This window comes from Falco rusticolus, chromosome 7 (genome assembly GCF_015220075.1).
Source record: "Falco rusticolus isolate bFalRus1 chromosome 7, bFalRus1.pri, whole genome shotgun sequence".
NCBI lineage: Eukaryota > Metazoa > Chordata > Aves > Falconiformes > Falconidae > Falco > Falco rusticolus.
Window position 1 is genome coordinate 49,701,794 of NC_051193.1, and position 15,117 is coordinate 49,716,910.

At 43.0% G+C, this 15,117-nt stretch overlaps 1 protein-coding gene across 4 annotated transcripts in view; it reads right to left on the bottom strand.

Moving 5' to 3' along the window:
• Positions 1 to 15,117, bottom strand: part of CDAN1 (codanin 1) — a 33,448-nt gene that overhangs the window by 16,795 nt on the left and 1,536 nt on the right. For 2 of the 4 annotated variants that reach the window (XM_037393595.1, XM_037393593.1), the window contains exons 2-12: positions 13,277 to 13,977; positions 11,449 to 11,673; positions 9,038 to 9,231; positions 8,479 to 8,598; positions 7,496 to 7,574; positions 6,983 to 7,103; positions 5,841 to 5,950; positions 5,046 to 5,135; positions 3,920 to 3,995; positions 1,208 to 1,416; positions 341 to 455 (exon numbers count right to left, since the gene is read on the bottom strand). In XM_037393595.1, coding sequence (XP_037249492.1) covers positions 341 to 455; positions 1,208 to 1,416; positions 3,920 to 3,995; positions 5,046 to 5,135; positions 5,841 to 5,950; positions 6,983 to 7,103; positions 7,496 to 7,574; positions 8,479 to 8,598; positions 9,038 to 9,231; positions 11,449 to 11,673; positions 13,277 to 13,977 — 2,040 coding nt within the window. The remainder of the gene's footprint in view (positions 1 to 340; positions 456 to 1,207; positions 1,417 to 3,919; positions 3,996 to 5,045; positions 5,136 to 5,840; positions 5,951 to 6,982; positions 7,104 to 7,495; positions 7,575 to 8,478; positions 8,599 to 9,037; positions 9,232 to 11,448; positions 11,674 to 13,276; positions 13,978 to 15,117) is intronic. The other 2 variants (XM_037393596.1, XM_037393594.1) reach the window with 1 other exon arrangement.

The following is a 15,117-nucleotide window of genomic DNA, read 5'->3' on the forward strand; positions in this document are numbered from 1 at the left end:
TCATTCTAATTAAAATCTTTCTACATGAAAAATAACAAGGAGCTATTGCAACTAAGTCCAACAACTGGACTCAACTATTTAATTGATCTAACACAGGGTACTAACTACCTAAGAAGAGGCTCTCACTTTTCAAACTATTGTGCATTATCCTCTTCCGACACAGTTCTATGAAGCATCCCAAAAACCACAAGTAAATGATAAAACCAAATGAAGAAGCTCTTGTCCTGCAAATACAGCAGTGGAAGCTCTAGGCAACTCACAATCAAGCCAGTAATTCTCTGGGTACTGGAAAAGCTCAGGGAAATTCCTGCCAGATGTGTTTGCAAAAAAACAAGCTTACTTGTTCATCCATATCTGCTTCTCCATCACTGTGTTCATGCTCCACCAGAGTAAGGCCATTCAGTTCAAGTATCTTCAGGCACAGACTGTCCATCAGGTGCTGATTGAACTGGTAACTTCAGCAAAAGATGTTGAGTCAGACTGGGCTGAAAACAGCAGTAAAACCTCAACTAACACAATGCAAAATTCCAAGCTTGTCTCATGAGTTGCATCAAGCATCAGCAGACAGGCTGACAGACAAGAAAGCAAAGGACAAGACTAGTACTGGCCAACCCCTTTCTTTTCCACTCTTATTTTATACTTGTTTTTGAACAAACACTATTTAGCAAGTCCCAGCATAAGGATAATAATATGGGTCTGTCAAACGAGGAAGCTGTAAAATAACTGAAGAGTCAAATCTCCCATAGATCACAACTCCTCCATGCTGTGGATTGTGTAAAACTCATTAAACAAAACCATGAACCTGGCTCCATCCTGTAACTCCTTAGCTTCGTGCACTACCACACAAGAAAAACTTGGCCAGTCCGGTGCCCCTGCTAGGCAGCACTGCAAGCCTCGGCACTGGGAAATGCTGATGGCCTGTGACAAGATATTATGGTTTTATAGAAGGAAAATTATTACCATATAGTCTAGCCTAACGTAGCACACATACACATTCCATGCCCCAGACAGAACCTGCCTGCTTATTGACACGTTCACCACGCATGCTGGCCAAGAACACGAAGCGTAGTAATTTTTTTATACGCTCTGCCCAGGTTACACCACACCTCAAGCTCTCTGGACAACTCCCCGCCACAAGAGCAACATGCTGGTATTTCCCACTCACTCACACATTTCATGAAGGAAACAGCAACCACGAGCAGCTAACCTTCCTGCGCTGAGGATGAAGTCCCTGAAGAACTGCTGGCACCCTGGGAACGAAGGGGGTGGACAAGGACCTCTGATGCTCTGAGGAACAACAAATCTTTCCTGCAGCCTCTTCAGACGGCTCAGATTATCAGAACCCAGCATATTAAGGACATCCTGGTCTGGGGCGTCTCCCCAGCTTGCGCCACCACCAACAGGACCTTTACACATCTTCAGGAGATAGAAAGAGTAGTGAGGCAGAAAATCTGTAATAAGGCATCATTTCACTTCATCTCTCATGCCACGTATTCTCCCTTCCTCACAAGCGTTTGTTTTCAGAGTAATCCAAGCATGGCCTTTTCAGGCAGCCCACATACAGAAGGTCTCTTTTCATGCCAAAACATGCTACCCACCTTGGCCATGAACAGCTTAGAGATCTTGAGAGATGTAATTCTGATCTATACGTTCAACTCAGGCACATCTAGCAGGCTACATGTGGATGCGTGAAGAGAACACCTATCACTTGCATAGTCTTAACGAACTAATTAGTAGGATCTTTAGCCCAGTCTCCAAGAACTGTGATACTGCAATATGCATTCCCAGACCAGGTCTTCCTGGAGTTTCCACAGAGCTAAATAAAATTAAAAAATTAACGCCCCCATCCCTCAAACTCATAGATGCTACTCAATACTCGAAGAATCACACAGTTGCAAAACTGTTTAGGTTGGAAGGGACATCTGGGATTATCTCCAACCCTCTTGCTCACTCATGGTCAGCTACAGCAGGTTGTCCAGGACTATGTTCAAGTGGGTTTTGAATGTCTCCAGACTGGGATTTCACAACCCCTCTGGGCAACCTGTTTTAATGTTTTACCGCTTCTGCAGTAGAGAAGAGTCCTCCTGTGTTCAGGTGGCATTTCCTGTTTCTCGGTTTGCGTCTATCACCTCATGTCCTGTCAGTGACCACTACTGAGAAGAATTTGGCTCCCTCTTCTTCATTCCTTCCCATCAGGTATTTGTGTATAGTGCTAAGGTAACCTGGAGCCTTCTCTTCTTCAGGCTGAACAGTCCCAGCTCTCTCGGTTTCTCCTCACACGAAAAAATGCTCTAGTACCTTAAACATTTATGTGGCGCCGTGCTGGACTTGCTCTAGTAAGTCTGTATCTTTCTTGTACCTGCGAGCCCTGAACTGGACACAGTACTCCAGTTGTAACATAACCAACCCCTCCCTTCTTCCTGGGCTTAATTCCTGATTTCTCTGCCTCCTCCCCAAAAGTGGCACAGGGGAATGGGGGTTACAGTCAGTTCATCATGTTGTTTCTGCCACTTCTTCCTCCTCACACTCTTCCCTAGCTGCAGTGTAGGGTCCCTCCCATGGGAGACAGTTCTCCGTTAACTTCTCCAGTGTGAGTCTGTCCTACAGGTTACAATTATCCACACACTGCTCCAGCGTGGGTGGGTGCCTTCCACAGGGTGCAGCCCTTCAGGAACAGACTGCCCTAGCATGGGTCCCCCATGGGTCCACAAGTCCTGCTGGAAAACCTGCTTCAGTGCAGGCTTCCCACAGGTCACAGCCTCCTTCAGGGATCCACCTGCTCCAGTGTGGGGTCCTCCACAGGCTGCAGGTGGAGATCTGCTCCACCGTTACCCTCCACGGGCTGAGGGGGACAGCCTGCATCACCACGGTCTTCACCACGGGCTGCAAAGGAATCTCTGCTCTGGCGCCTGGAGCACCTCCTCCCCCTCCTTCTTCACTGACCTTGGTGTCTGCAGAGTTGCTGCTTTCACATCATCTCACTCCTCTCTCTCACTGGTGCAGATTTTTTTTTTCCCTTTCTTAATATGTTATCACAGAGACACTACCACCTTTGCTAACAGGCTCAGCCTTGGCCAGTGCCTGGTCCATCTTGGAGCCGGCTGGCATTGGTTTCATTGGACATGGGGGAAGCTTCTGGCATCTTCTCACAGAAGACACCCCTGTAGCACACACCCCCTACAAAAACATTGCCATGCAAACCCACTCACTACAAGTACCTAAGACTAATGTCGTCCTGTTGATGCAACAAAGTCCATCTCTAATCTCTTTCCCACAATCTCCCTGAACATACACATCAGACCAAAAGGAGCCCACAAATAAGCCAGCCATTTATAGAGAATACAGTGAATATCTACACTCCAATCAGAAGCATCTTTTCTTTCTTCATTTCTCAGTCACAGCGAAGTCAGATGATGCTTAAAACTGGCCAACCCCCCCCCCCCCCCCCCCCCCCCCCGTAAACTACAACAGCAATACTGTATCAAAAAGAGGCTGCTGCAGTGTTACACAGAACAGCTACAGACTCTGCAGGTAGTACACTTATGTTGCTAATGAACATAACTGGCAAGCCTCTGCATTTGATACATATCAAAATATATCCTTACAATTTCTAAAAACTGTAACTGTTCTAAAATTAGCAGGTCAAAGTAAATAACCACGAAGAATGAATTCTTACAGCTCATTATGTGCTCAGTGTGCCTTATCCCCAATTTACAGAGTTCATCAGTAATTTGCCACTGATTTCTGTTTCTGGAAGAGGAAGGAAATTCCCATCCTGAAAATCTGGCTCTTCCAAAAAAGTTTCAATAAGAAAATCTCGAAGAAACTTGCAAGACATGGTTTGTTTTCTCAGGCAAAGGAAGGTGCAAATCTGCTTTGATGTATATCTTCATTAAAAAAAAAAAAAGAAGTCATTTACCTGGATAAGCTGTTTCTGAAAGAGCCTGGCAAAATGGCTGTGGTTGCAGGTTGCAGATAGGTGAGCCATCATGGCCCTGTGAAGGAAAACATCACAAAATGCTGACTGGATTTCTGTGGTACAAAAAAACCTATTCTAACCTCAAACTATATGAAAAGAAAAAAACAAATGCTTTTAAGAAAGCAATCTCCAAAGTCCATTGCAAAAAGCAATGTCTTTATAACTAGGTTTCCCAAGTGCTGAGCCCCATCTGCTGAACATGTAAGCAAAAGCTCTCCCCGAGCACCTGCAGTGCAAACACAGCTGTAGAGATAAAAAGATTCTCTCTCTTTTCTGCAATGATCATGTTATTTAGGAAGAAAATTTAACTCGTTCTGCTCCCATTCTCCCCTGCACAGAGCAGCAAGTTGAGAGTTCACACATACGCAAGTAAGAAAACAAAACCTGCAATGCTTCTGATGCCCTAAAAGAAGGAAATTTTCTTGGTTTTAATCTCAGCCTTGTTTTGCTCCTGTGGCGAATTCACCTACATACATGTAACTTGGAGTAGGCTGGTGGTTAAGACTACGACAGAAACTCAAAAGGCAACTACTTTCAAAACAGTAACAGCTTCTTTATATATATTCTATTTTGATAAAGCAATAAATGAATAAACCAGTCTGCTTTCCAAAGAAAGAGCCACAATCGTCTTGTTTTCAGAGCCAATACACTAAGAGTTTCTGAACAGGTAACATACTTCTCCAGACTTAAGAGTGGGGCATTGGAAACATGCACACACGTGTGTACAAGGACAGTGTTCAGACCACAACATACTGGTTGTGTCAGTGGCTCTTCCTGTGATTATGAACAGGGAAAGAGCTACACCAAGACTGATCAAATTAGGCCCTTGCCACTTATGGTTCGTTTCTTCAAGATAAAGAGTTGATACTTCCAAATACAGAAGCAAGTTTATATGGACAGCATCTTCCAAGAAGCACAGCTCCCTACAGATTAGTGCAGAAGACTTGGGGAGAACATGGAACTTAGGATGCTGAGGCTAGTACGCCGAGTCTAGTATGCTTTACCAGCAATCCAGCTACATTAAAGGGCTAGCTGAAGTTGCTTAATCATTCATTAAGACTCCTACCTGATCTTGTTGCCCAGCACTCCTTCGAAGTTCCAGCCAGTTTTTTCATGGTTATCCTCCCATTCACGCAGCAGTTCATAAAATATATCCCTGAGAATCAAGACATTGAATGGTATGAAGCTCTTCAAAATTTGAAGTAACAACAAATGAATATTCAATTGCTCCTAAGTTCCCCAGCAAGAACCTAATTCAGTTTAAGTCGAGCCTCTAAGCATTCAGATACCTTTGCAAAACTCATTAATGTTAGCGGTACTTCAGCGAGTTTCCATTTTCCATGTCTTTGACAGCAAGTGCTTAAGCTTGTTATGCCCAAGCTCTGACGGACTGACCAAAACACCCATTACCAGACATACTGAAGACTGAGAGGCAGGAAAGAATAAGCCACATGAAATAATACCTATGAGGAGAGAAAAAAGGACCAAGACAACTTGCCATTCTCCCCTCACCCTGTTGCTGCAAGCATGGAGGGAGGTGGCAGGAAGAATAAAAGCATACCAGATTTATATGCAGAAGCAATCCAGTAGGGTGACACACTGTACTGGCATTTACCAGAAGTCTCATTAACTCCTGAAGAATTAGGCTGTTCTTCTCTAAAGACATTAAGCATTTAGCTCCTGCAGTCAATATGGACAAAGACTTTTTTTTTCTTTTTTCTTTTTTTTTTTTTAATCAGAGTGAAAACTCAAGATTTTTCTACAGCATGTAGTATACACGAGACATTCTTAATATCCTTTGTTCACAATCATGGAAAGATTACACCCCCTGAGCCATACAGTAACAGTAGAAGAAGCTTACCTTTGTTTCTTAAATATGTGAAATGCTCTGTCACTGGGAAAGTTAGAGCGATTGTCAGTTTCCGGCTGGAAAGAAACAGACTGTACAGAGCATGGGAGCATGAGAGACACCTGTTAAAAATATAAAGGCAGCCATTAGACTAACATAAGACTCTAGTTTATCCAACAATATGAGATCTCGAAAAAACAGGGAAAAGACATGATGAGGAAACCAAGTACCACTAGTTGAGTTGTTCAGACACTAGCCATTTCCCAGTTGCTAACTGTAGTAAACACCAACAGTTTTACAACCTACATTACACTACAGAGGCAGAATCACTCAACATTATGAGTGGAAGCACCTTGTCTCTCTCTCAGAAATCTCTGCAGAACAGATTGCAACTAGTATTGATACAGCTTGGAAAGAATGATCTGCAAACAGCCAAAGCGTACCTTCCATACAGGGCTCCAGACAATGCAGTATAGTAGCTGGAAATTCCTGTATTATTCTTCTTTCTCCTATCTGAAAAGCCTATGCCTTCAAGTAACAAAAGGCCCTTATTTACAGCTTTAACTAAAAAGCTCAGCTATTGAAATGCCCTAGTCTCAGAAAGTACACTACTTTCTTTGCCAAGAGTCATTTCCATTTTTAAAAGACAGATGAAACAAGATACAAAATACATTAAGGCATTCCTACCATTTAGCATTAGTTTCCTAACCCAGATCAGGAAATGAGTTTTCACAAGCTGCATGGTCTCCTCTGAAGCTTCGCTTGCCTAAAAGGAGTCTGTAGGTATGAAACAACTCCACTTCTTCCAAACTACACTCTTATATTGCATCTAACCAATCACTCTTCTGGGATCCATGTTCATTAAATGAGAATCTCAAACAAAATTTGACCCTGTTAAAGTCACTGGTTGAGGTCAGTGCCTGAAGCACAATGCAAGGCTAGCCAGCAGTGGCTTGCAGCTAACAATCACTGGACCTAGCAATTTACTCACCCACTGAGAAGAAAAAAAAAGTAGTTTCTAGACACTTGCCAAAGATGACACAACAAGATACTTGAAGTAGAAGGAATGAGATTTAACATCAAAGTCATCACAGATAAAAGAGCAACACCACAAAGGTTTGAAGCAACGTCAGTTAAGGTCTGCCAATTCTTACCTTGGCTGTGCTGCTTTCATAAGCCTGCCTGAGCCTCTCATGCAAGGTGGGAGAAAAAGATGCAATCCGTTCATTTTCAGCCAAAAGCTTCAGCATCCCCTTTTCTAAACGGGAAATAATTCTGCCAAGACAACATAGTTAAAACCCAGACAGACAGACATAAACAGCACATTATCAGACCTAAAGACATGCTTATGCTCATTTTTTATGAGGCTCCCAAGTAAAGACTTCTAAGCCCCAGGCACCCACTGTAAAATCCTACTGGCATCTGTAGGGCCATTTTTTATCGTTACAATCTCGTGACTCTCCCATTGTTGCACAATTACACTGAAGTTCAGTAGACAAACCAGTGCAAGAAAAACTCAAGATATCCAAATCCAGGTCAAGTTGTATGTTTTGAGGGGAAATTAACAACTCTGTGCCTGTAAGGTAAAAGCTCTCAAATCCAAGCACACTTGCTTAATCTCACACATCTGCAGACATAAGCAGAGGGGGAAAAAATACTCAACTCACTCATACTGATAATCCAAGACTTGAACAGCAAAATAAACACAATTGTGCACACTTCGGAAATGCTGTCTCCCTGGTGCTTCTAAGGGAAAAAAAGAAACATGAGACAACAGCATCTATCACCATTTATAAACTAAAAGACCAACAACAATTAACTCTCAAGGAAAGTAGGAACTGCCATATCCAGAAATAGTCTTTCAGAGCAGTATCTAATTTACCCAAGTTTCCATTCCCTGCCACCTGAATAGACAAATCCTCCCGTCCCTATCCTTCCTGTACTAAAGGCAACTGAAGTGTTTAATGCTGTATGAAGAAAAGATTCCTACTCAGCCTTCTGGCCAACAGTAAGCAGATCAAGGATGAAAAGCAGACTGACTGCAACCAATCACCAGCTGCTGCTCCTGTAGCTGGAGACTTCGTGTTCCTAATCTTAGCCCCTAAGAATCAGTAAGTGGCAAAACAAAAGTCAATCAAGCTGGGGCATCTAGAGGTGGGCGTTGTCCCATCTTAAAGCCACTGTTTTGTTTTTTATATACCCATATCAAAGCACTAACTGCATCAAGCTAAGTGTGAATTTGCCAAAAAACAAACGCAGTGATTACACATCTGTATGGATAGATTCTGTGCACTTATAACCCAACCTTAAATTTAAGAAACACGTATCAGATCAACAGCACTTCTGAGTTGCAAGCACCAATGGAAGAGAGACTTTAGCATATGCATCCTTCTCTCTGAAAGTCAGTGTTCGCAAGTAGCTACAGCAAATCTCACACAACAGCAGAAAACTCAATTCAAACAAGATCTAGCAACTCCACGTTATCATATGGTAGAGGCACTCCCCATACATGCATGATTTTTGTCAGCATTTCAGTTAAGTCCCATTTTCATGGAATTTAAGGCTAACTGTCCATGCTAAAGGCAACTACTCTGTATCATATTATCATTCCTTGAAAGTAGCATTCTTTCCGCTCAGTACTAGTGCTTACCTTTACTTCTTTCATTGACCTCAAGGTCACTATCTTCATCTTCTGCAGTAGAAGTGCCTTTAGATGTCAACAGCTGCAGAACAAAAAAGAGCTCTAGAAAAATATTTGGTACCAGGTTTTCTGGAAGAGAGGAAATGAGATACTAAAGGTGGATATTCAGTATTGACCTGCTTTAATAAACAAAGGTAAAAGACAGATACCTGTTCTATGGCACAGTCAGCAAACAACTCCTCCCCCACCCCACCCGAGCCACAGTGTAAATCAATATGAGAATTACAGGAAAGATGTGTTAGGGAGAGGCCTGGTTTCAGACAGGGCCATACAACATCAGCCTACTACAGCTCAGAGTACTGCATCAGATTCACCTCCTTCCCTCAACTTTTACCTAGCACCCATTTTTTCTAATAACAGTGTTGGCTTAGTTTATTTTTCCAGATGTTATTTGTTTGTACACTGTAACTGTCCCACAACTTTCACTTCTCATCTACCTCCCCCTCACAACACACATGCAAGTTCAAAGCTCAAAGAAAGGTCAGTCTCACATCTTCTGGGCCTTCACCTGCTATACACGATGAATAGAGCTGTGCCAGACACTCCAACTGTTTCTTGCAGGAAACCTTAGTAGGATTTGCACAAGTCACCAGATGGCTTTCAGCAGGAAGGCTAGCACTGCGAGTGTAGCTAGGCTTAGTAGCAGTACCAGGATCAAGAGATATCCCTGCAGGAGAAGATGCCTGGTGCAGCAGTTTGCATCTGAAATTCAAGAGCAACAACATAATACATGACTGAAGATGAATACACAGCAGCCATGTGGCCAGAAGAGGTCTTTCTCTTGCAGTCTAGCATGAAGGTGTTCCTGCAATAACTAACCATTTAATTTACACTGTCTAAAGCTGCTTTTTATCATAATAGTATTTGAACTCGTCTTTCTCTTAATGAGGAAAGATCTTGGGGCTAACAATCAAAAAACTCAAAAAGAATGACATTCATATTCCAACTCTACTAAAATAGCGTGGCACTTTGACCAAATCGTTTAACTAACCTATGTTATTGCTTCTCATCTAAACCAGTATTTGTTAAGGACATGGAATCTGTTAGAGACCAGGTCCTAAAAAAAATTTTTACATGTACAATTTCTGACAGCTAGACACTTCAAGAAATCTACGAAAATAAGGTTCACATCCATACCTTCAGATGTATTTGTAAGGTAACAATGCCCTGAGAAGATCCAATATCACTAAGTTGAAAGGCAATGCAACAACTGATTAAATTCCATACTGGCAAGTTAAACAACAGAAGGAACAAACTACTTTAATTGCTGCATTCTAAATTAACAATGATCACTCAGTTAAATACACAGATATTGTAAAAAAATATACCTACAGAGGTCATTCAAGAATGCAGCAGCAGAGCGGCATATGTAAGACACATGAGAAGCAGGAAAAAAGCCAGTAACAGCAGTATCAAATGATTCTGAAAGACCCCAGTGGAACATTCACACTTGGAACATCACAGCACCTCTTACCACATTGTCTCAAATAGTAAAAATCTTTGAAAGTCACTTCAAAGGCTGTGGGGAAGACAGAAACCTTTTTAATTGCAGCAAAGAACTTTTTCTATTGGCCAATTTCTAGTGGAATGGCTGTGGTGAAGAATAAATTAGTCCCAAAATGGGAGTAGAAAGGTTATTTAATATCTCCCTTGCAATGAACATAAGCACCCAACTGACAGAACTCAAGAAAATTACATATCAAGCACTTTGTAAACCCACCAAGGTAAGACTTCAATAATGTAGTTAGATTCTGCTTCACCTCTGCCTCAGTGTTGTCATCTACCTCAGCATGAATTCCACCTCCTGCCCTTGCTCAGAGCAAGCTAGGTGCTGTGTTAGTTTTGCATCTCACTTCGCCACTGCTATTGAGGACACAACAGCAGCTCCCAGCTCTCAAGCATAATGGATCGGATGAGATCACCTCACAGGCAAGATCCAGCCCACATACTGCTATTTCGCTGAACTTAGCTTATACAGATTAGGGGGACATTTCTGGTAGAATTCAGACTGAAATATGCGCTTCATTGAAGTGCAGAGAAGCAGATTTGAATCCTGAGCAGTTCTGTTACAGCTGCAACACAAGCAGTGACTCATGAAACTCTACTGGGTCTGTTTCAGCCAGTTCTGGTCCTGCTGAAGTGAACTGCAAGGCTTAGCAGGAAAAGACTACCCACACGTCCTGAGGAGTTTCCCCAGAACAAAATCTACAAAGAACTGCAACAGTTCTGACAGCAATTATAAACAATAGTTTCTTTACTACTGTGCTTTACCTTTTTTCTGAAGTATCAGTCCTCACAGACTAACGTTACAGAGGATGAAAGTCACACAGTAACTGAACAGCAGACAAAATTAGAAGCTAGAATTCACCTAATCTCCCAAACGTCATTTTCAACAGATAACTGCAGCAGTAACTTTTAAAACAAAATCTCATGCTACCCATGTCCTGTTTTCTCTGACTGCAAGCCTGTGTTAGTCTGCCTACCTTGCAAAATCACTAACGCTTTCCCCACATGTGTGTCTTCCATCACAGACACAGTCTTTAAAGACAGCCTTATTATACCAACTCAAACCCACTTACTTCACCTGTGCAGTCTAAGGAAAGCTGCAGAGGGGACAGCCACATGGGCAAGCCCACGGAGAGGTAATCTTATGAAAGCAGTAAGGATTAACTGGACTTCTGAAAAAGTGAGGGTCATTGTCCTAGTCAGCACACCTCTAAAATGATAAACATGAGCTAGCTGCATTAATATCCTAGTCTGATATCAGAGTCACACTTGGTTTTAGGCAAATTACAGTTTAAGGTCACCAATACTCATTTTGGATATTCTTCTGATTGTTTCACTCTTGTATTGGTACCACCTTAAGACAAGAGAATTAAATATCAATACAAGCCTATTGCCACCCTGCTCAAACTGTACCGTTCTTTCTTCAGCATCTCCCTCTCCTCCTGAAGGCTGGTGCTTATCACAGATGTAAGGTTTCCTTCCTGGACAGCAGTAAAGGCCTCAAGGCTTGACCCAGATGAAAATCGAGCAGCTGGAGACTGGCTGACAGGCGTAGAAGTGAAGCACATCTTTGGTTTTGAGAGGGGGCGCTCAGCACTTACAGGAGTTGGGTTGATTCGCCTTGATGGTTTGCTTCTGCTGAAAAAGTGAGAAGTGATTCCACTGAAATCAAGCTAAACAACAAAAAAATATTAGGTCTCAAGACAGATGTATGCAACTCTTCCAGAAGAACCTAATGCTAAAATAAAATGGATATGAAGTCAGAATATTGAACTTCTAAACTGTGCATATAGTTGCTGACTTCATTCTTGTCACTGAATAAAATGTCACAGAGCTACAGGCTGCTAAAAACAGCCTGCTGACCCTTGCTGTGAAGTTAATTATCAATCACCAAGTCACAGAACAGATAACACACTGCCACACAACTCTTCCAAACATTTTTAATTTGAGAGGACAGGATGTGCCTCATTTTAATAAGAGACTAATTCACTGGCAGCTTCTAATATGACCATGAGGGGAAAAAAACCAACCAAAACCCCAGAAACATCACGCTGTCATTGTCTATCAGTAAGAGTCCAGGCTTCCGAGTTACCACAGGCCCTTTCAGTCTAGGAAAACCCATCCTCCCTGCATAAATCATACCTAGATTTGTCCTTTAGGAAGTGGCTCTGTAATGCAGTAAGAGACATACTGGAAATGAGATATAGAAACCTAAGGCATTACATTTCTCAAGGAAATGCTGGTTGCTACATATTAATTGCTACAGTATTCTCAAAATCACTACAGCATTGGCTTCCCAAAACCCTGTAAACCTCTTTCCTTACTCTTTTTCCTAATCGGGCATAGTGCAATTGAGGAAGAGAGACTTACTGGCTATGCCAGAAACACACCTTATCTCCCTCGGCCAAAGCATCATCTAGAGTGCCATCTAGACCCAGCATCTGTGTCTGCTGTACAAACCCAGACCTATCAAATTTCAGCTGGAATTCTGCACATCCACCTAGAAAGGCCCACTTTCAGAGACCACTGCTGGTTACCTGGAGCAAACAGACTAACATAAAAGCGTTATATTTGGTAATGAGGACTTTAAAGAGTAACATCTCAAAGATAAAGAGACGGACTGAGGCAACCACAACACAAACAGCTGCCCAGAAGCTAAGCCAAAGTCATCAGGGAGACCAGGGCTTGCTGCAGACCAAAAAGAATACAGGCATTAATAACACTAGTTATTTTGTCCTTGACCACACAGCACAAATGAAGCCGCATGCTAACATCTGTTACGAGAAGCCACAGAACGTCAATCCGAAAGCTTTTTTGCTAGCATCAGTAAAGGTGAAGAGCCTTCCAGGACTGCTCTTCATTAGCAATTGCTATTGCGTTAAATGAGAAATGTGAAGAGCCAAGATAATGCTGACTTGCTAGAACATGCAAGGGACAAAGATGTGCTCAGCTTCGTATCAGCCTGTGTACCACTAAGCTGTGGGAAGCATCACAAGTGAGAGGCTAAAGAGGTGCCTTGGGTAAGTTGCCAGAGTAAAAGCCTGACTACCCATTGAAACAATTCCCCTACACGGCAGCCGTAACAAAGCAGTTCTGACAAAGGAGCTCAGAAGTCGGCTCCCAGATATTGTTTATTACGGCATCTTCTGTGTATCTGGACACGCACAACAGGATGAGCTAGCCAAGGAACAGTAACCCGCAGCAAAATCCAAATGAGACAGCGAGGCAGACTTGCTCTTACTTTGTCCAGCCAGAGGCAGCACCCATAGGCGGAAACTCCTCCAAGTTGTTAAGATTTAGCTGGCTGGGCGGGGATCTGGCAGAAACAAGAGGCACTTCACTCCGCTTCCTTCTCCCTCCGCTCCAAGATAGACTCTCATTCTTTCCTTCTTCCTCGTCAGCAAGGGAACGCCCCAGATCCCGAGCTACCTGCCGGCCAGAGGCACTGACCGAGTTGCTGCCTTTCCTCCGGCCTCGTCTCGCTGGCAGGGCTTCAGGCGTGGCTGTAAGGAAGCTCCCCAGGCTGGCCTTCTGAGATGACCGCCTCTCACTGTGGTTAAGCACAGGGCTGTACCCAAAGCTCGGGCTGCTACTGGAGCCCATGCTAGGGAAGTCACCGCAAGGGCTAGACAGGTTTGACCCAGAAAAGGAAGAGGAGCTGCTGGGTGCTGCAGCAGGAGAAAAGCTGGTATCTGTGGTGCTGGTGGTCACTGAAATCCTTTGGGAAAAGAGCTGCGCTCGGCTGCTGGTTGCGTGGCCTGCCCTTCTTTCCGATCCTATCCCATGGCTCCCGCGGGCCTTGGAATTAGGAGTCTTAGCAGGAGTAGAGGGTCCATTAGTCAGGATCTGGCTGGTCTGCTCCCTTAAAAAATTTAGCAGAAAAGGCACAAAGTCTTTCTGAAGCAAACTAAGAGATATCAGCTTGTCATGGATGTGGTTCTCCTACAAGGAAAGAGGACAAAGCATTAATGTAAAGATGCTACCCGATTCTTTCTGTCCACCTACCCAGACTCATTTAAGTAGTAACTGTGGGACTGCAACGCACAATAAAAAACATGACTTTTCAAAGCAGGTCACTGAAATTCAAACAACCTTAGCAGTGGCCATAGATCTGAAACTCAGCCTCCACAGAAGATGTTTTGGCAGAAGTTTTCAGATGGATTCATTCACTTTGGTCTCTGACTGGAAAACAGTGGCACTGTTCCATGGGAACACCAGTAATACTTACTGAAGCTACAGCCAGGGAGAACTTGGAGCAACTGGCACCCCTAAGTTCAACATTTCAAAGACACTGATAATGAAGTAGCTACTTCTAATAGAAAAATCTAAAATCTGCAACTTCTCCATACCCTATGTGTCTATGAATGGCACCTGCTTCCACAGAGGGGTGCTATAACAACAGTTGTTTAAGCACTTTGGGTCTGGCAGTGTCAAATACAAGACCAAAGCTGCTCTTGCATTTCAATTACCTAATTTTGCTCCCTTGAGACCTCACAGAGGTCTAAACCAAGACCTTGCAGCTTTTAAGGTATGTGGAAGAAACATAAACAAACAAACAAAGCCACCACAGACTCAACACATTTAAAATCTAAACAAGCGGTGGTGATCTTACAAGGGTAAATGTAGACACACACACAAAAAAAAAAAGACTTTGTAAGTTTTATTTCCTGGGTAAAATTTCTTTTGCTCCTAACACTGCACCAGGTTTCTATTTCCTGTCAATGGGAATCAGCACCACTTGCAGAAACAACAGAGCTGCTCTCACAGGCAGCGACTTATTCCTTACCAATATTAAAATCATTGCACACATATTCCTGTTCATTTATATTCACACCTCCACTACATGAAAAGTCAAGAAAGCAAATGCTATTTCTGCATGACTTTTTTGTCCAAAAGGAGGCGTGAAAGCATAGCCATTACTAGACTCCTACAATCCTTGACACTTAGGCTGAAATTCACGTTTGAAAGTATGAGACCAATTCAGCTTCCTGGAGAAGCATGAGACTCCAGCACAGCCTGGATAACAAGCCAAGCAGCCAAGACTCCCTGCTTTAGCACTCAGTGAAACAACCCAGGTCAGAA